General features: G+C 31.9%; 1 protein-coding gene across 2 annotated transcripts; it reads left to right on the top strand.

Moving 5' to 3' along the window:
• The first annotated feature begins 9,046 nt into the window (after positions 1-9,046).
• MAP65-5 (microtubule-associated protein 65-5) lies at positions 9,047-15,894 on the top strand. Of its 2 annotated transcripts, none has more exons than XM_016313784.3 (11): positions 9,047-9,287; positions 10,033-10,236; positions 10,669-10,914; positions 11,010-11,225; positions 12,397-12,552; positions 12,640-12,799; positions 13,023-13,174; positions 13,709-13,796; positions 14,141-14,214; positions 14,300-14,374; positions 15,442-15,894. In XM_016313784.3, exons 1-11 carry the CDS (start codon positions 9,219-9,221, stop codon positions 15,700-15,702), a joined length of 1,701 nt encoding a protein of 566 aa, XP_016169270.3. In that variant the 5' UTR covers positions 9,047-9,218; the 3' UTR covers positions 15,703-15,894. The 2 variants fall into 2 exon arrangements, with proteins under 2 accessions (XP_016169270.3, XP_088353061.1); XM_088496935.1 differs by having other exon boundaries at positions 9,087-9,287; positions 10,090-10,236.
• Positions 15,895-20,158: the final 4,264 nt, after the last annotated feature.

Genomic DNA, 20,158 nt, shown 5'->3' with positions numbered 1-20,158 from the left:
ACGACCCTGGCCAGAAGGAAGACACCATGGAGGCGGATCCGGAGGAGAAGTTGAACCCTTGCGGAAGTCCAAAGGTGGAATACGTACCCTATTCCCCCACTTCGGCACCCCGTCGAGTTTTGGTTCATCCCACACAACGGAACCGGGTCTTCACTGCGCGAAAGGGTGTTGGAGGGAGACCCCTGGTACCTCGATCCATGAATAACTAAAGACTCCTGATCAAGGATAGGATAGGATGCAAGTAGGGGAGCCTCTTCGACGAGATTAGTTTAGGACGTAGTTAGCTTCTTTTCCTGTTTTAGTTTCCTATAAGTATTTTGAAACGTACTCATGGTTAAGATGTTTATCTCACTTTAATTCAAATTCCAACATTTTAGCGCTACTCGTTTTCCGCTCTACACGTATTTGCTCCTGCCTCGCATAACGATTAAGTCATTCTTTTCTTGGATCAAGTGTGGCACCTTACTTTAAAAACCTCCACGATAGTATAAGAACTTAGGGTGTTACATATAATGTTACTGATAAACAATGATAGTTGATACGGATTGGATATGTTTTGAGTATAGTATATATTTTTTATTATTTTGTACAAAAAATATTAGTTTTAATTTATATATTTATTATTGGATATTAAAAATAAAAAGTATTTATATTATTAGCATTTTTCTAACCTTCCTCAACTCAACTGTGATTAGGTTTAAAAACTCACCCACCTCATTGGAAATAAATATAATCTAATCAGTTTTCATCTGATAGGGCTATACATTAGTATAATCATAGGAAAATTAACTTTAGCAAGTTAACGATATGGTGTTTAGTTACCGCAGGAGTATTTTTATACATAGAATTATCAATTAATTATGTATATCTTCTGATAAAAAAATATATTCATTATGGATGTTGTTTGTTGGGTAAAAGATAACAAATTAATAAAGAAGACTCATTATTATGGGTATATTTATTTTAACAAATATTCTTCTATCCAATACTATAAAAAATACACTGGCCAGCTTGAATTACTACAGATTCAACTTCTATCAACAGCGGTAGAATGCCTAAATTGAGACATTTTTGGGCTACAATATTCATCAAACAAACAATTAATAAAACTCCTATCCATGCCTTCTTATTTTGAGTACATTTCTACATAAAAAAAATTATACATAAAGAAAAAAAAGATTTGAAATAACAATAGTGATAAAAATGATGATTCTTATAATTTTGTGTGACTTGATGCTGTTTTTACAAACCACAAAACATTGGTAAGTGCACCGAGTCATATCAAATAAAAACTCAGGTGAGTGAGTATCGATCCCACAAGAATTAACGGATCAAGCAAACAACGGTCAACCGATTAATCTAGTTAGACAATTAAATTAGGGTTTTGAACACTTAAAACATAAACAACAAGTAAATGAAAGCAAATAGTGAGTATTGAAAAGTTGATATGATTAAGAAAGTTAAAATTTCAGAGATGTTAAAATTTTCGATCCAATACTTTTCACTTTCCACCTTAATTATGCAAAGATACTTCAATGGCAAATCATTAGTAATCAAATCCCAATTCCATGGTGATTCAATTTCTCTTTAACCTAATTAATCGCTAATCCCTTAGTCAATTATTCATGAAAAGAGTTACGCATGTTTACGGATTTATAAAGCCACATAATTCCTAAGAATTTTCCTAGTTGATTCGATGTCACTTATCAAGTCTAGTTTCTAAACTTAAGAGTTGTGAGAATTGGTTTTCAAGCTTAATTCAATTAATCAACTTTCTCAAGAGATTAAGAGAATTCAAGTTAGAGAAGAATTATTTTCTAACACATTCAAATCCTTTAAGATGAAGAACAAAAACATTTTCTTAAGAAGGAATCAATGCATAAATTAAAGGTAGAAAAGCTATTGTATTAATCCATAGAATCAACAGAGCTCCTGACCTTAACCAAAGAGAATTAGTTGCTCATGTTCTTCAGAGAAATATTTAATTATTAAAAGTAAAAATTGTCGAAGAACCTCCCTAAAGTCTGATTCCTCTCCTTTAAATACTAACTCTAATTTAAATTCAAATTCAAACTAAAATAGAATTAAGTTTAAAACAAAATCAAATCTAACTAATTAATGATTGCCTCCAGCAAAATTTTCAATGTTTATCTCCTTGCAAATCCTTAATTAATGCTATGATTAGTGGGCTTGAGTTGCGTCTTGAATTGATGAAGAATTGGAGGTCTTTTAGTGAGTAGATTAAGCCCCTGGGAGGTGATAAACAAATCTCAAGTGGCACGTGAAGGACTCACGTCGCACGTAAAGCCATATCTGGATTCAAATTGCTCCCTGGATAACTCATGTTGTACGTGGAGTATCCCACGTGATACGTGAGATTAAAAGCCTTCAATTGTTGCCTCTGGTTGCCCTTCAGCGTCGTATGTGGTGAAAGCCACGTCTCACGTGAATCAACATTTGTTCATATGCACACTTGCCTGCGTACACACACTTACCTAAATTCCTCTCCTCGTGTGTACACACACATCCATGCATACACACGCTGGCTGCGTCCTACGTGAAAGCCTTCATGTCCTATGTTTAGTCTTTTACATGCCACGCTAAAATGGGAATCCATGTGTACGCACAGTTGCGTGCGTATGCACGGATGAGCAAATTTACCATTTGTGCATATGCACAAATGCGTGCGTATGCACAACTCCTGTTTTGGCGTTGTACGCCAATGCTCCCACGTCCCACGTGAAGTGCCTTAGAGCCCCTGGGAGTGCTTCTTCAATTGGCGTGACATGTTGCTTTCCCCACGTTGTGCATGAGGCTCTCTGTTCAACTTAAGGGGCTTTCTGTTTGCATACAGAAAGCTTTCTATTTTGCTCTATCATTCTTGCTCTTCCAAATTTCCTGCAATCAATGAATGTACACTAACTCAAAGTATTGCTCAATTAATCATGAAATCAATGCTTATCATGTAATAACTCTTAGTTTATTGATTGGAATTCTAAGATAAAAACACTAAAGATGCGCACATATCATAAAACCAAACTTAAACTCTTGCTTGTCCTCAAGCAAGCAAAGAATCATGGCTTAATCATCAAACTTTTCAACCTTAGAGTACAAGGGTGAGTAATTGCAATCCAAATAAGTTTAGTCAGCTGTTTCACTTACGCACCATTCAACACAATTTGGTTGTAATCTTTCAAGGCCTCTATCCGGATTAGATTATAGAATCCTTCCTTGAATCATCACCTTGAAGCAAGCTTATTTATTTTCTTTCCACAGTTTGTTTTCATTGGGTGCTTTGCACCATGAGCCTAGCTGTGACTCTAAATTAACATAGAAATACCACAAGCACATAATTGGAGAGCTCTTTGAGCTTATATTGTCCTTTGAACATTCATAATCATTGGTGCTCAAAGCCTTTGGCTTTCTCATTTGGGGGGGGGGTGCTTTGTACCTTGAGCCTAGCTGTAACTCTAAATGCTTTGTTTTCAAGCTTTTTGCTTGATACATAAGCACCACAAGCACTTGACTAGGATGCTCTTTGAGCTTAATTTTCTTTCAATTTCCTTAGTCAGTGGTACTCAGAGCCTTTGGCTTCTCTTTTGACCCCTTTTTCTTAATTATTGTTCCTTATTTTCTTGCTTCTTCAAGGTTTTGTCAAGTACAAAGATCCCATAATAGTCCTCTAGACTAAAGCCTCAAGAAATTTAATTTGGCTCAGCTTGTGTTGAACATTCTTAGTTAGTTTGACCTTCCAAACTCACATTGTCATGCTCTTTATGATCAATCCTTTTTTCTTTCTTAGCATATGATTGCTTGCCCATATTCAGGAGCAAGCACAATTATAATTGTGATTTGTGATAGATAAGCAATGAGATGTACTGACAAATAGGAATTTTAAATGCATTATATAGGATAGAACATGATAATATATGCATATAATTCAACAACCTTAGTTCTTACTGCCTTTCTCTTCGTCATCTTCCTCTTTATCCTTTTTAGGCTATGTAGAGAATAGCTTCCAACACCAAACTTAGAATGGTTGCTTCTCCTCAAGCAACAAAAAAAAAAGGAATAGGCACAAATAGGATTATCAAGTGAGAGCAATCAAGCAATGCAGAGGAAGGTAAGGAAGTCAAATTTTCTTCCTCAATTTCCTCATTCTCAGTTTCAAAATTCATGAGCCATGATGTTGAAAATTATTCAATTTCGGTGTTTAGCCTCGAATTAGCTTGAGAAAAATGTTCAATCTTGCTTCCTTGGTGCTTGTGTAAGGTGAGAATTCTAGAACCTTAGCTAATTCCTTAAATGAGTATGTTAGGTATTGAATTTTGGGTATGTATGTGTGATATATGGTGAATTAGGTTTGTTATAAGTAAATTGGAGCTTGATTGTGTACATTGGTGGCTTGGTGGAGTTTGGGTGCCATTACTTTGGAGATTTTGGATCTTTGGAGCTGTGTTTGGTGCCTCTTTGGTAGTGTTTCGAATTATACATGAAAATCGGCCAATGTATGATTTTGGTTTCTCGTATTTAATATGTAAGGTTTTGTGAAAACTTAGGCTAGACGACTTAGGATAAGTTGAAATGTATGTTTAGTGGTTTAGTAATGCTATGTGTGTTGAGATTGTATTTGGATAATTGGATATGTTGTTGGGTGTTATGAATGTGGAGAATGGTTGGTGAGTTAATGTATTGAATGAATAATAATATTATGATAATGAGTAATGGAATAATTGGGATTGAATGCAGTTTGTTGGATGATTGTTGCTATATGATTAGTGATGAATATTGATTTGAAGTATGTTAAAGTGAGAATCTTAAAGAAGTTGAGGAATTGAGAATTGAATAGTTTAAATGGTTAAATGATTGATAAAAGGTTTATAAGCATTTGGCATCGGTTTTTAGTGTTTTGGAAGTGTCTTGGTTGATAGTGGTTTGGTTTGAAAATGATGATGAACTTAAAGTGTGACAGTGATTAAAGCGATAGTGATGAGTTGTGATAGTTAGGATGGACGAGTAATTCCTATCCAAGCCATGATTAATGATGATAACTGAGTTTAATTGTGGATTATTTTGAGATGTCGAGTTATGACTGTGAGGGTAGACGAGTAATTCCTATCTGATGAGTCATGTCGAGGGTAGACGAGCAATTCCTATCTGAGAATAGATGAGTAATTCCTATTCGAGTCCTAGCCTGTGCATAGACGAGTAATCCCTATCCTGGTTAAGGATGTGGCACCAGCTTGGGTGGACGAGTAATGCTAACCCGGTTTTGGTGAAACACCGGCATGGGTGGACGAGTAATACCTATCACGTGTTGTGGTGTTCTGTCCATGGTTAGCTACCAGAAAATGCCGGGATGGCTAAGTAACCGACAGTTGATATCAACAGTCATAAGGCAGGCATGCATCATGTGCATATTGTTTGAATTGCTTGCTTGTGCATTAATTTGGAATGTCTAAGTGATTATAATATGCTATATGTTCTATTTGCTGTATCTGTATTCTTTTTGTGCCTGCTTTGTCTGCTTTGTTTGTTTCTGTGGTTCTACCGAAGTTTGGAGGATTGGAGGAAGGCAGAGACTTGAGGGTTTTGATTAGAGTTTCGGTTAAATTTAGGAAGCCTTAGAGAACCATCCTGTTTATGGTTTTAGTTTTAAATCTTGAAGTTTTAAAATCTGAGTGTCGGCGTTCTAGGATTGCCTCTGACATTCCCAGGACCTTATATCTTATATATGTAGGCACCTTTACCATGCTGAGAACTCCTGGTTCTCATCCCATACGATGTTTGTGTTTTTCAGATGCAGGTCGAGATGCGCCTCGTTAGGCGTCTGAAGTTCTATTGCAGTGAAGATGGGAGTTTGGGCTTTTATATTTTGTTATGTATATGTAAATGCTTAGACTTTTCCTTTTATGTATTATACCTTTTGGGAGCCTCACAGAGGCTTTTGTTGGAGAACTAGGGTTTATTTTGAGAACTTTAGATATGGGATTGTATGTATGTATGTATGTATGTATTCTCCAGCCAGCCTTAGCTTCGCAGGCTGAGCTTGGAGCTTGACTACTATGTATCCTTGATTCTCTCTACTCTTATGTATATATGTATTTATTTGCGCTTAAGCCTTTCTTCGTACGTAAGTAAACGTTATTCACGAGCGTTGCGCTTTTCGGTTTCACGACTTTGCTTTACCATTTCTTCAAAGGCTCCTAGATATAAAACTTTTTCAACTATATTATATAAATATTTTGTTTTTAGAGGTTGTAATACCTCACCACCTCTGTCTTATGACTTAAGCATAAGATTTTGTGTGGTAGGGTGTTACATTAATTCTCAATTCTCACTATCTATAAAGGAGAAGATCATAATTTTAGCTTTGTGTTGTTATGGTTAGTTAGTTACTTGGATACAAATGCCGATTACACAGTCAATTCGGTAAATTTCCTATTTCAGCTGCCAATTGAAAGAAGAAAAAAAAGAAAATAAAATAAAAAAAGCAAGAGTTTCTTAAACCAAATAAGAATTAAATTTCAAAATAAATGAAGAAAAGATAACATAAACACAGAATTAAGAGAAAAAGCTGACAACGGACGACATTTAAAACAATTTCCATTGATGCAGCGGAACAAATAATAATTCAAAAAGTAGCCAGGCATAAGATATGGTCATAACTCTCAACTTTTAGTAGTAATTTAAACAACTGAGCACATTGCAAAGTCCATAATAATTTAGCATACTAGTAAAACAAATCTTTAAAAATGTGAAATTTTATTATTAAATATTTTCTATGAACTCACTGTCAATATTAAAATTTTCACAAATCGGAACCATTGTTTAAGTGCTATTCATATTTTTACCACCAATAATGGCTCTAATCTCATTGTTCCTGTTCTGTTTCAAATTCTATGTACAGCTCTTAACTTGCATGAAGAGCAATTATTGTTATGTCAGCAGAAGACACATTTTCAGATAGCGCATATAAGTATCATTATTAGTTCTTATGGCTCTATATATAAACCATAAGAAAAAACTAAACAAAAAATAGATAAGAACATTTGCAAGTACACCCTTTGTCCCCCTTCCTCCCGCAAAAAAAGGTGTGTCTTTACACTTTTAAGATATCGGATCAGACATGGATAACTATAGTTTCATTACAAGAAGAAACAACACATATGAACCAGAAAAATAGAAAAAAAAAAAAATAGAATCATTGATAAACAATTGAAACGAAGTTTCCTCTAACATATATCAAACACAAATTGAAATTAAACTTCATTCAAATTCACAAAAAACTTGCCATAAAAAAAACAATAAAACAAAATATTAGATTATCATTGAACGGGAAGATGATTAGATGAAATTCTGAGCATGATGCAAATTGGCAATTGTTCATTTGTCAATGATATGAGCCCATCAGTAAATGTCCACAATAACACTGATGTACTGAAAACAACTATGCATGTAGCATATCAAGCAGAAATAGGGAGTTATATAAAATTATTGCGTTTAGTTACGAAGTGCAAAAACAAAGCAATGTGAAGTGTAGAACCATAAGTAGGAAAGAAGCAAGAAAATATATATACAAAAGAAGCGGTGAAAACAATACCTAATAGAAAGCCAGGGAAGCAGGTTGCGTGCGCAGAGGAAGCGAGTTGCGCGACGGTAGTGGAAGCTGGTTGCAAGGCGAAGATGAGCGGACGAGAGAGACGCAGAGGGAGAGTAAGAGACAATGGCAATCACTATTGAAAGAGGGGCAAAACTCCTGGCAGAGCAAATGGCTTACAACATTGAATTTGGGATCAAAATTAAAAAGAAAAAAAATGTAATAAGAATAAACATAAGGGTCATTTTCTAATTATTAATTTTTCAAAAATAAAAAATAAAGTTCAATTTATAATTACTTTTAAATGAGTTAATGATACTCCTACATAAAAATGGGAGTAAAAAATCTATTGCCTAAAAAATGACGTGACAATTAATTAAATAAAATATTTTATCGTCAAATTTATTAACAAAAAAATTCGACGCTAATGCAAATAAAAAAATGTGTCATTTCAGTAACGACCAACGTGTTATCATCAAATTTTTCAGCCAATAATTCCAACTATAAAATTCACCCTAAATTTGAATTTAGAACTTTCTTCTTTCATTTTTGTGCTACCAGCCTACCACTAACCTCTCCTCTCTCTTTCTCAGTTTCTCTTTTGTCCTCAACCTCTCTGTTGTCGCCACCATCTAATGACCATCTAGCTATCATCCTCCTCCTCTCACAACTCTAGTCATCTCGTTGTCAACGAACATCTATGAGAAGCCATTTCACAACGCTACACCGCCACCTTCTCTTCCCTCGCAAGTTGTTGCTGTCGTCCGCCATCACTGCTTGCCTTGTCAACCCATTGCCTTCTTTTCTCTTTTATTTATGACTTTTTTTCCTTCGTTCTCTTTTTTTGTACTTTTTTATTAAATTCTAATACTCTTCTCTTTCTTCCTTCAATAATAATTATGAATTATAATAAAATAATGATATCACAATAACCTTTTAAATTGGTAAATCTTAAAATTTATATTATCATTATATAACTATTTTTTAATACATTAATTAATTCTATAATATTTTATTCTAAAATATATTACAATATCAATTAGAAAAATAATTACGTGGATAACGCATATTATTAAAAAAGATTAAATTTTTATTACGCTAATAAACCTACCAAATTTTTATTTTTTTTAATTGAATTTTTTCAATAATTTTTTTTAATTGAGTCTTTATATTTTTTTATTTGAGTTCTTACATCAATTTTTTTTAATTTAATCTCTATATAATTAAATTAATTATTACTAAAAAGAATCTAATTGAAAAAAAATTTAATACAAAGACCCAATTAAAAATTTTATAAAATTATAAAGACCAAAAAAATAATTAAACCAAAAAATTATCCAAAATTTAGAAATTTAATCTGTGTAAGTTTGGCGCCAAGAAAGGAAAGGAAAGTAAAGCGTGCGGTACGGTCTTTTCAAACGTTAGACTAAGTTGAGTCAAAAACTCAAATCAAGGGATCCTCTTCTTCCCCTAACCAATAATTCCTTATTCATTACCATGATTTTCAGTAACGCTCGCTCTTTCCGATTTCTTCAGCTTTCTCTTTCTCTCTCTTCTTGAGAGTGTGCTTAGTTCTCTGCTAGGGTTTCATTTTCCTGGCCTGCTTTCTCTTCCAACAATGGCGGCAATGCCTCATTCCTTCTCCCCTTCTCCCACTACCTGTGCTTCTCTTCTCCGCCAATTGCAGGTTCTTTGATAACTGTTTATTTTTTACTTTTATTTTCCACATTTTTCACTTTAGTATTTCATTCTTGTGTGTAAGTGTAGAATTGGAATTAAGTATCCATGAATCGATGATTGAAATTCCCCAAAGTTTTAATCTGTCAATTGCGTTTGAAAAAAAAATCGTTGCTTTTACATGGTTATGTATGGAGCGTTCACGCCTTAATTTAATGGTGAAATTAAACTTCTTAAGGACTCCCGAGTTTTTTTTTCCTTATATATTTTTTTACTATTATTTTGTTGGTTTATGCCATATAAGTATATGATGCAATTGCCGCAGCCATTTGCAGCTGAAGTTTGTTAGAGAGATTCAAGATTCGTTATAGATATATTGTTTCAAAATATTTGTAGTTGACAGGGTTAAAAGTCTTTCGAGACTTTAGGGTCTGTCTAGCTTAAGAACTTCTAGTTTTAATTTCTTGTTTGCAGTATTAACTACAAAAAAAACCATTTTGTTATTGTTATGTTTCGTGTAAAGGAAACAAACAGCGAAAGTAAATTAGGTTGAAAACAAGGTAGAATTTTTGTAATTGATTTTGAAAACCGAACATGAAAACAAAATATGTTTTGTAACACCAGTAGGCCCTCATTGGTTGAGGAATTCCTTTATTATCAATGTTTTAATAGGTTTTCTTGTGACATATTAATTTTTAAATTTTTTTGATATATTTGACATATTTACTTTATTTAGTAATCTCATGTTTTCCTAGATGATATGGGATGAGATTGGAGAAAGCGATAGTGATAGAGACAATATGCTTTTTCAGCTGGAGCAGGAATGCCTTGACATATATCAAAGAAAGGTTGAGGAAACCAGAAAGCACAAAGCAGATCTATACAAGTTATTGGTTGAAGCTGAAGCTGAAGTTGCCAATATCATTTCTTCCCTTGGGGAATGTACTTCATTCTCACGTGTAAGTTACTCTTTTGCATTGTGGCTTCATTATTAGTCAATAAAATTTGTGTGAAAGAAACCCTGGCTTGAGTGAGATGCTTGTTTTTGCTGATATTCATTCTTTCTTTTCTCTGTCTCGTCTAAATTGTAACTTATTTGGACATACTTTGAATGCTCCTTTCTTTCCCACACTATTAAGAAAGAAATTGAGAAGACATAGCAAGGTCCATGCAGGGGCATCGATATGCTTCATTGTAATTTAAGTAATCAAAAAGAATTTTTGTAATGCAGTATTTTTCTTTTCCTGCCATATTATATTTACCATAACCACTTTGAGATGATTTGAAGATTTCAAGTTCTTATGCTTGATCCTCTGCACAATTAGCACTATGCTAATTGAATTTGCATTTTGCAAGATAACTATTCAATTGATTCAGTTCTACATTTGAAGGGACGGGGCACACTTAAACAGCAATTAGCTATAATAACACCTGTCTTGGAGGATTTAAGGTCAAAGAAGGAAGATAGAATCAGAGAGTTTTCAAAGATACAGTCCCAAATTTGTCAGATACGTAATGAGATAGCTGGCTGTGAGCAGTTCAACAATGTCAGTGATCCAGAAGTTATTCAAAATGACTTGACAGTAAAGAAATTGGGGGAACTCAAGTCACATCTACATGAGCTTCAGAATGAAAAGGTTCTATGATTGAAACTCAAAAGTATAGTCATAATGTTTGTAATTTCAGATATTAAAACTCCATTATTTCTAATGTCTGTTTTATTTCCAATCAGATCCTGCGTGAGCAGAAGGTGAACAGTCATATCAGTGAAATTAGGGAGCTTTCAGTAGTGATGTCATTTGATTTTCTAAATACATTAAATGAAATCCATAGTAGCTTGGGAGATTCTTCCGAAGGTACACAAAAGAGCATCAGCAATGACACTGTTGCCAGATTAACCGGGGCCATTCATATGTTAAAGCAAGAGAAGCAACAAAGGCTGAAAAAGGTGTCTTATTCTGATAATGTTTCAATAGTTCTAGTGAACTTATCATTCTGTCTGCAATCTGCATGATCAAATGTGTTCTTAATGTTAAATCAATGTATAAACCTAACTTGAAGCACAGCAAATACTAAGTGGTTTAAGTGCATTGATTTATTTTTGAACCTGAGAAATTTTACCAATTGCAGCCTGAAAGTTCAGATTTGTCCTCTGATAGTCTATTTGTCCGCCAATCATTTTATTGGGTCTGTTTAGTTGATTACATTTCACTTTTTGCACTTATCTTTGTCCTCCATAGTTGACTGTAATCACAAGCACGCTTGCACATGAAGTTCAAATTCTTTTATGTTGAGCAATATGATATGTGATGTTTCTAACTTTGAATTGAGATGAAGTTGCACATAGTATGTCAGTATGCATAACCCTCACAATAGTATCTACAAAGTCACCTTCTGGTCTTGTGCTGTTAGTCACTACTTGATATTAACAGATAGACACAGGATTTTTGTCAAATTTTCTGTTATATGAGATGCTGCATATCTGTTTGTAAAGTGTGTTTATCATGAAAATTCTCGAAGCACATGTTTTACGTCTTATGCAGTTATGCTCTAATTGAACAAAACTCTAATGATTAATTACAAAGATTTAAGAAATCGGTTCCAGTTTGTTTGACTTTTTGTAGGAATAAAAATGTATGCTGTGCTTAGAGACACATCCATTACCGTCAGTGCTTGAGTTGTTTTATTTACAATATTATTGAAGTTACCGGTTTCTAATCTAATCTAATATTATATGGCATGTTATTTTTTTTTATTTTTACTATAACTTGCTATTTAACTCAGGTATTGTATGAATAAAATTCAATGTATTTAAAGTTTAATTTTATTTTGGCCAAAAGTGATTGTGAAAGGCATTGGGATTGACAGAATGATTCTTTGTTACCATGTTTCTATTGTTTTTATTTTTTATTTTTTTGCTGTCACAATTATTTTGATTCTCTTATATATGCTTTCGATGATGCAGTTAGATTGTAACTATAGTATAACGGTTAATGAACTGGTTGTATGTAGATTGTTTTGTTGAGGCTTACAATTGATTTATTTTGTTTCTTATACATTATAATGGAATAGTTTATATTCAACACATTCTTCAATATACCAGTTTTTCTGCATTGTAGGCACAAGAGCTTGCTAAATGCTTGATAGAGTTATGGGATCTTATTGACGTACCAATTGATGAGCAAAAACCTTTTAGCCATCTTACTAGATTACTTTCAGCATCAGTTGATGAGGTTAGAGCACAAGGGTGCCTTTCAAAAGATATCATTGAGCAGGTGAAACTTTCTTTTCCTTGGGAGCACATTGCAATTTGTCTCTAATTCAATTTGGCTTTAGTAGGCTGATTATTCATATTTTTGCAGGCTGAGGTTGAAATTCTGCGCTTAAATGTTCTGAAAGCCAGTAAGATGAAGGATTTAGTGTTTAAGAGGCAGGCTGAGCTTGAAGAAATTTACAAAGAAGTTCACATGGATGTGGATAGTGAATCAGCTAGACAGATTCTAAATCGGCTTGTAGAATCTGGTACTTGAACTCAACCCACAGTCTAAAATACAACTGAAGCAGGAACACAATCTCTCCTTTTTGGAATTTATTTGTGTCAAAATTACATATCTTTTTTTCCTCTTTTCCTTTGTTTTTTTCCACTTAAAGATGTATTGGAATTAGTGTTATAGGTGTGTGTGAAATGTTTTTTGTTTCAGGCTTTAGTTTCTGTCTTTCATTATATATGTTTTATGCCTTTCAGGTGATATTGATCTGTCCGATTTGCTCCAAAGCATGGATGACCAAATCAGAAAAGCCAAAGAGCAAGCTCTAAGCAGAAGAGATATACTAGATAGGGTAGAGAAATGGAAATTTGCTGCTGAGGAGGAAAAGTGGTTAGATGAATATGAAAGGGTAGATAATATGCTTAACTTATAGTCTAAATTGGCCATAAATTAGTGCAGCTGAAATTTTGTCAGCAATGTCAACAATAGTTGCATTTTATATGTGATTATTTTCAGAAGGTTTTAAATATCTCTTTAGGCTAATTGTCCTCAAAATATGTGCAGGTTTATGTCAGAGTTGGTGACCTTTCACTAACTTTAATTTTTTAAAAAAATGAGCGAATAAAAGAGGAATTTATGTATGGTAGCTTATCTCATATACATCAATCCTAACTAGGAAAGTGACATTTTCACATTATATTTGTGTATTCTTAAATAAGGTGAATGCATATTGAGATTTCCGAGTTAGGAAACATTAGCTTGGTGCAGTATAGTTAAAACTTTGGTGATTCCCAAAACCTCATATTGAAACTTGAAAGTGCTTTTCCAGTTTTCAGGTTGATAGAATTGAAGTTATTTGAAACAATGACAAATGTTTTATATATTTCTTACCAGTAAAAAATGCCTGACATTGCATCATTTATCTTTTTCCTGCACTTTTCAGGATGAAAATCGATATAATGCAGTAAGAGGAGCTCACAAAAATCTAAAACGTGCAGAGAAAGCACGGAGTCTAGTCAGCAAGCTACCATGTGAGGCTTCAATTTTCATTTGTTTACAAGTAGTTGATCATTCTCTAGAAACAATGCTTCAGAAATGTGCCACATAAGTTTAGGGACAAATTGTACTCCAAGGCTTAAATTCCTCAGTTTCTGCATTCTTCCAGATGATTAACTAGTTAAGCTTGTTTATCACAGTTTGAATATCAAACTCAAACTTATGAAAATTTGTCAATACAGTTGCATTGATAAAACTATGTATATAAGGACTAGGACTAAGGAGCTTTTAATTGTTAGTTCTTATTTCCTAGTGTGTTTTTTCCCTAAATACCTATTGTTCTAGCATTAACTATTCTTAAAACATTTTTCTTGTGCAGCTCTTGTTGAGAGTTTGACTGCAAAAATAAAAACGTGGGAAGCTGACAAAGGAATACCTTTCCTATATGAAAAGGTACCTATGTTTCATGCTTTTTATTGTAATATGGAGGAGGATTACTGATTAGTCAGGTTCCAACAAATAAGTTATTTATTTTCAGGAACCATTGTTACATAGCTTGTGTGAATATAATGTGCAAAGGCAACTCAGAGAAGAAGAAAAACGAAAATTCCGGGTATTACTCTTTGTCCACTTAATCTTTACTTTCACTTCTTATCATGGAAAACAACCTCAAATGATATGTTTTAAGGCTATTTAGAATTATAACTGATTTGGATCTAATGGCGTCAGTTCCAAGCCCAGAAAAATTATGAGAGTTGCATTAGGCTTGCCACAGCCAATGTAAAATTATGTCTGTGTCCTTTTTTTAGATCGTTTGTTACAAGCTCAACCCTAGAAGGAGAGACAGTTTACACAGAATTAGTATTGGGCACTAGTTTTCCCCTTGGGCATTGCCATCAAGGATAAATAGAACCACAACGACTAATAAGATAGCTGGGTAGAACAGGACACTAATAAGATAAAAAACAAATCTGGGTTGTCTTGCTGTTAGCGGTTTTATGGATAATATGGAGAACCAGAAACATGGTGATCTTTGAAAACAAAACCGCACAATTGGAAAGCACTAGGGAACAAATCAAAGCCTTGATGGTTCAATGGAGAAAAGAGAAGATTAGTTCACAAAAAGAAGAGCAACGAAGATGGAGGTGGTGGCAATGCAAAATGTTTAGCCGATCTCACTTAGTGATAAGGGTTTGTTAGGGTTAAGGTTGGTTAAAATGGTGTGAGGACCCATATTTTCCAGCAATCTTGCAACTGCTGATTGCTAATTTGTATTTGAACATTGTCTATAGTCCTGAGAATTTTACTGCTTGTGTATTTGGATATATGAGATACTCTGAATCTTTAATGCGATGCTATTGATTGTTCTTTCCATTTCTAGTTGTGGTCATGCTCCTTTCCAGAGCATTTATGTATGTTCCAAAGATCTAATTCTAATCTACCGTTATGCATACAAACAGTATCAAATACTCAAAGCTGAATCCTTTGCTTGTCCAAGAAAGTTGGCTGAAATGGCTGCTTCACCTTCTAAGAAAGCTTTAGTTTTATTTATTCATTTATTTTTGTGTATTGTAGTTAACTTTGCCAATACTATGTGATTGTTTAAGTTATACACCACACTGTTTCTTGGTTGTTTTCATCCATTTTAAGCAATTAATGTTATTCATGTTATCTTTACAGGAGCAGAGACGGTTGCAGGAACAGAGTGCTGTAGTGCAAGAGGCACTTTTTGGTTCAAGGTCTGCAACAAAGAAGCCTCTAGGTCAGAGCACCAATGCTAACTCCATGGCTGGGACACCAGCGAGGCGACAAGTGCTTACGCCTTCAGGCCGTTATGGAACCTCAACTAGAAAGGACCATAGGGAAAGCGGTAGGGTGAATACAATAACTCCAGTGAACTATGTTGCTCTTCCTAAAGATTCTGGTTTTGGGGGAACTTAAGGATTCATCAAATCTTGGACCTACTTGTAAATCAGTTTTCCATGTAAGTATGCTCCAAAGTCCTATTCATGCTGTGTTTCATTCTGAAACTGAAGAGCACTAAATAGATAATGAGTAGCAAACACAGGTTGATCTAGACGTTGTTGGCTATAAGCAATAGAAAAAATTCTGAAATACATATCTCATTATACTTTTCTTTGATCAACTCATTAGAATTGACAATACTCAATGCAACTATTTTTTTTTGTCTTCTAAAAATCCTGAATCTTTGGAGGATTGCTCCTCGTTGATCAATGTTCCAAACAAAATAGCTATGGCTATTTTAGATGAGCAAATTACAAATTATAGATTTCCCAATAAGGCTGAGTTAGTTTGGGTTCTAATGAATAGTTTGGTACTTCAAAATTGTTAGACTCAAATTTCATTGCATGTTTGTCCGGAGTTAAATAATCAAAAGGACTTCTAAATTAAAAAAGTTCATATATAATATGATATGAATCCATTGGTTAAGAAATTATACAGGGACACTATCTTGTGTTAGCTTCCATTAAAAAATAATTTTAGCTCGATTGGAGGTCTATGATTTGAGAAATTACTAGAATATATTTGGATCTCTATATAATAAATTTAAGGTCTTTATCTTTCATATTAAGATTTTAATTTTTAATAGATTGATGGTGTACAAATTTTTACACAAGCATTTAACTACTCACTTAGTCACGTGACATGGATAAGACAATAATTAATTATTTAATTTGGATGGTATAAATTTTTTATTGATGCTAAACGAATAATTTTTATGGTAGATTCAAGATTTTGAGAAGTTTTTATACGTATATTAGCAACCAAATATGTTTATAATGACAATATGAGAAACTTCTCAAATCTTGGTTCTACAATAGATATTTAATAAAGATTGTTCATATGGTATTAATCTAAGCTTTTCTTATTAAAATCTCAACCCACCTGTAACCAAAAAGAATAAATAAAATAAAATGAAATACAAAAGTTCCCAATCCCCTCTAGCGAATCTACCTCACGATATGATAGTGATAATAATAATAGAATTTTTGTACCAATGGAGTCCATGTAAAAGTAAAAGCAATAATGAGAATGATGATGATAAAAAAAGTAAAACATGGAGGAAAATGCGTTACACAATCTTGTCTTCTCATTCTTTCCACATCAATCTAATCCTAAAATATATTTTACTTTTTCTATATATATAAAGAATCTGCCACCAAATATCTTAACTACACTTAAAAGTTTAAAAATGAAAAAAATTAATACCTTTAATTAAAAATTATAAAACATTTACTATTAAAAATCTTACTAAATGTTTTATTAAAATACTTGTTCAAAGAGAAAAGCTTTTATTTCAACTAATTAAAGTATTAAATTGTTCCTCAAATTAGTCAATCTCTAATAATTTGATCTAAACATCGTTATCTTACATCAAGAACCGTAAAAGAAATTACATGCTTTATGTTGTTGCATATTTATATTCACTACGACTCAATTTTTCATGCATGATGATCAGTCAATATTTGTTGCCTTCCATAGCTCCAAACAAAATAAAGACACACTATCATCTTCAACATTATTCCCACCAAGTGCTTTTATTAGAATATAAATGCGTAAATTACCCTCTATCATGCATTATTGTAACTTGCAAGATATGCAAATTGTATACACATGTACTGTACAAAATAATGACACTTTTAATCAATTGAACTCATAGTTAATGTTTGGACAAAAATAAGTTTCTGAAACACTCATTAAATACACTTTAACATTATGCAAGTATTTATCAAATTTTATTTTATACGACTATAAAAGTATAAATGTTATGATAAATTAATCAACCAGCCAGTAACGAAGCCAAAATATTGTAAGTTTGTAACTATGTCTATATGGGATAAAGTTTATATAACATGATAAATACATGTATTATTTAACTCATTTTTAATGTATATTTTATATTTTAATATGTATTTTATATAGATTGTTATTTTTTATATACAGTTAATATGGTTGTTGTTATGAATATATTTTGTTATTGAAAAATATGATTAATCTTTAAAATATCTAATTTATAAATTAAAATAGTAAAATAGTAATTGAAATAATAATTTAATTAAAAGTTTTATTTCTTTAGAGTTTATATTTAAAAAGATTAAACAATCTTTTTCTTGATAGTACAATCGAAAATTTTCACATTCTATATATATAACTAAACAATTATTTAGAATTTCACTTTGCAATATAATTGGAAAATGACTTTTATTAATATTCATAATTAGAAAAGTTCTTTCAATTAATGTAGTTGCTATGAGAAAATTAAAATTAATTTCAGAAGAAGATAAATAATACTCTTTCGAATCAATAAGAAAGAATATGTTTAAACTTGAGAATTGATTATTTTGACGAATATCTAATATAAAATTCTTAAATCGACTGTTAAGTACCGAAAATTAAGTAAAAAATTATTGTAGGGTCAAATTTAATAATTTAATGGGGACAAATAGTATTTTTGAATAAATATTACTATTATATACTACTAAAAAAATTTTTAAATTATAGTGGGGACACTTGTCCCCACAACTACATACTTAGAATCGTCCTGATGATAGGTGTACATCAAAATCAATCACTATTTGTTTAATTTATTTTCAATGTGCATGTATTTTGTATTTTAAAATATATTTTATACTAGTGACTAATTTTGGTGTATTTTTGTAAATTAATCAATTATAATTTAATTCAAATATAATATTTTAAATTTAAATAAAATATATAACAAGAATTATTTTATTATTAAATGTATATATAATTACTTATTATATGTGTGGATACCATAATTTTATTAATATCATATTAAAGTTTATGATAATAACTCAAAAATAAACTTGATATTTAATGAAAGATAATTTGTCCTTCAAAAAAGGTATGAAATAAATTGATTGCCATGGTCAAAGATCATTCCTCCATGGCGTCTTGGACATTCATTAACTCATTTACGGAACCAACAACCCTAAAGCATTGCATTTGCATGCTTTTCATCTCTCTATCTTATTTTGGCTTTAGTATATAACATCACATAAAAAGTGTAGATCGGATGTTTAACCCGAAATCGCTTGCGTATATAAAGTGCAAATAAAGGAAAAGGATCTAAAATAGGACGACAATGCTTTATTCATAATCACGTCTTGCTTGCCATAACATTTAAGGGTGCTTAAGTAACGTGTTGATCACTATTTGATATCATTTTTAGCGGTTATTTATTTTATTTTTAACGACAATAAAAATAGTTACTAATATATTTACTAGTAATTAGATATTAATCGTCTTATGCTTTGTCATTAGAGAATTTTAGCAATAATTATAACTTTTTGTGGTTATTTTCTCAACAATTTATATAGGTACTAAAAATAATTATAAGATTATAATATCATTCACTTTCAATTGTCATTGTTATTGTCACTAAAATCTTAAGTTATTTTTTAATTATATTATACTCATTTTATAAGAGATAACAACCTATCTTTTTGCTTTAAAAAATCTCAAATTATTTTTTAAGACAATTATTATTATTTGCACATAATATAAATATACTAAAATTAATTATTACAAAAAATATTTTATTAAACATAATATCAATAACAAATCTATATATCTTATCTAAGAAGTAAGTTTTAAAATGTAAAAAATTAAAATACTAAACATCCAAAAAAATATGTCTTGTGATTGCATGGCTACAATCAAATGTGATTGCATATAATATTTGAGTTCTAGGCACTAGTATTTACAATGATAATAAAATCTATCACAAAATTTCAGCCAAGAACAATGATAAAAAAGTATGTTGTTTTTACTCTTCAAGTTTTCTCATAAAGAAGTCTTTGATCCCAGTGTTATACATATGCAAGAAGTTTCTTATTATCAATATGTCAATAATGACCAAAGAAGATTCAAACCTGATTTCAAAGGCTAGTTGGTGCTGGTCCATCACCACTATTGACATCAGAAACCTAATAATAAATACAATGATGTTAAATAAAAAATTTATCTGCATAAAATTTTTTTCATTGACATCTTGAGGTATAGATGACCCTATGAAATAAATTTACATAAAACTTGTCTCATAAAATCTTGTTGATTTTTTTTGTCAACTTTATTTTTTTTTCATGTTTCTCCTTTAACACCTTAATTTCTTGTTCTAATTTTTGAGCAACTTCGTGAATTTACCAAAAGATGATTTATTATCCTACAATAACAAAAATATTGGACCAAGTTCTAAACCACGTATTAAGAATAAACATTTCATTTCCAGGCAACATTATCATTATTAGATTGTTTATTAGATACTTGGTCATTGTTCAACTTCTCTTCGATTAGTTCTCAATACAAGACCAATTTATTGATCCCTTGAAATCTGTTGTGGTTTATTCTTCAA

Source organism: Arachis ipaensis, chromosome B8 (assembly GCF_059453495.1).
Source record: "Arachis ipaensis isolate K30076 ecotype BB chromosome B8, ASM5945349v1, whole genome shotgun sequence".
In the NCBI taxonomy this organism is placed as follows: domain Eukaryota; kingdom Viridiplantae; phylum Streptophyta; class Magnoliopsida; order Fabales; family Fabaceae; genus Arachis; species Arachis ipaensis.
The sequence above is the reverse complement of the archived record's forward strand: the minus strand, read 5'-3'. Positions and strand labels throughout refer to the sequence as shown.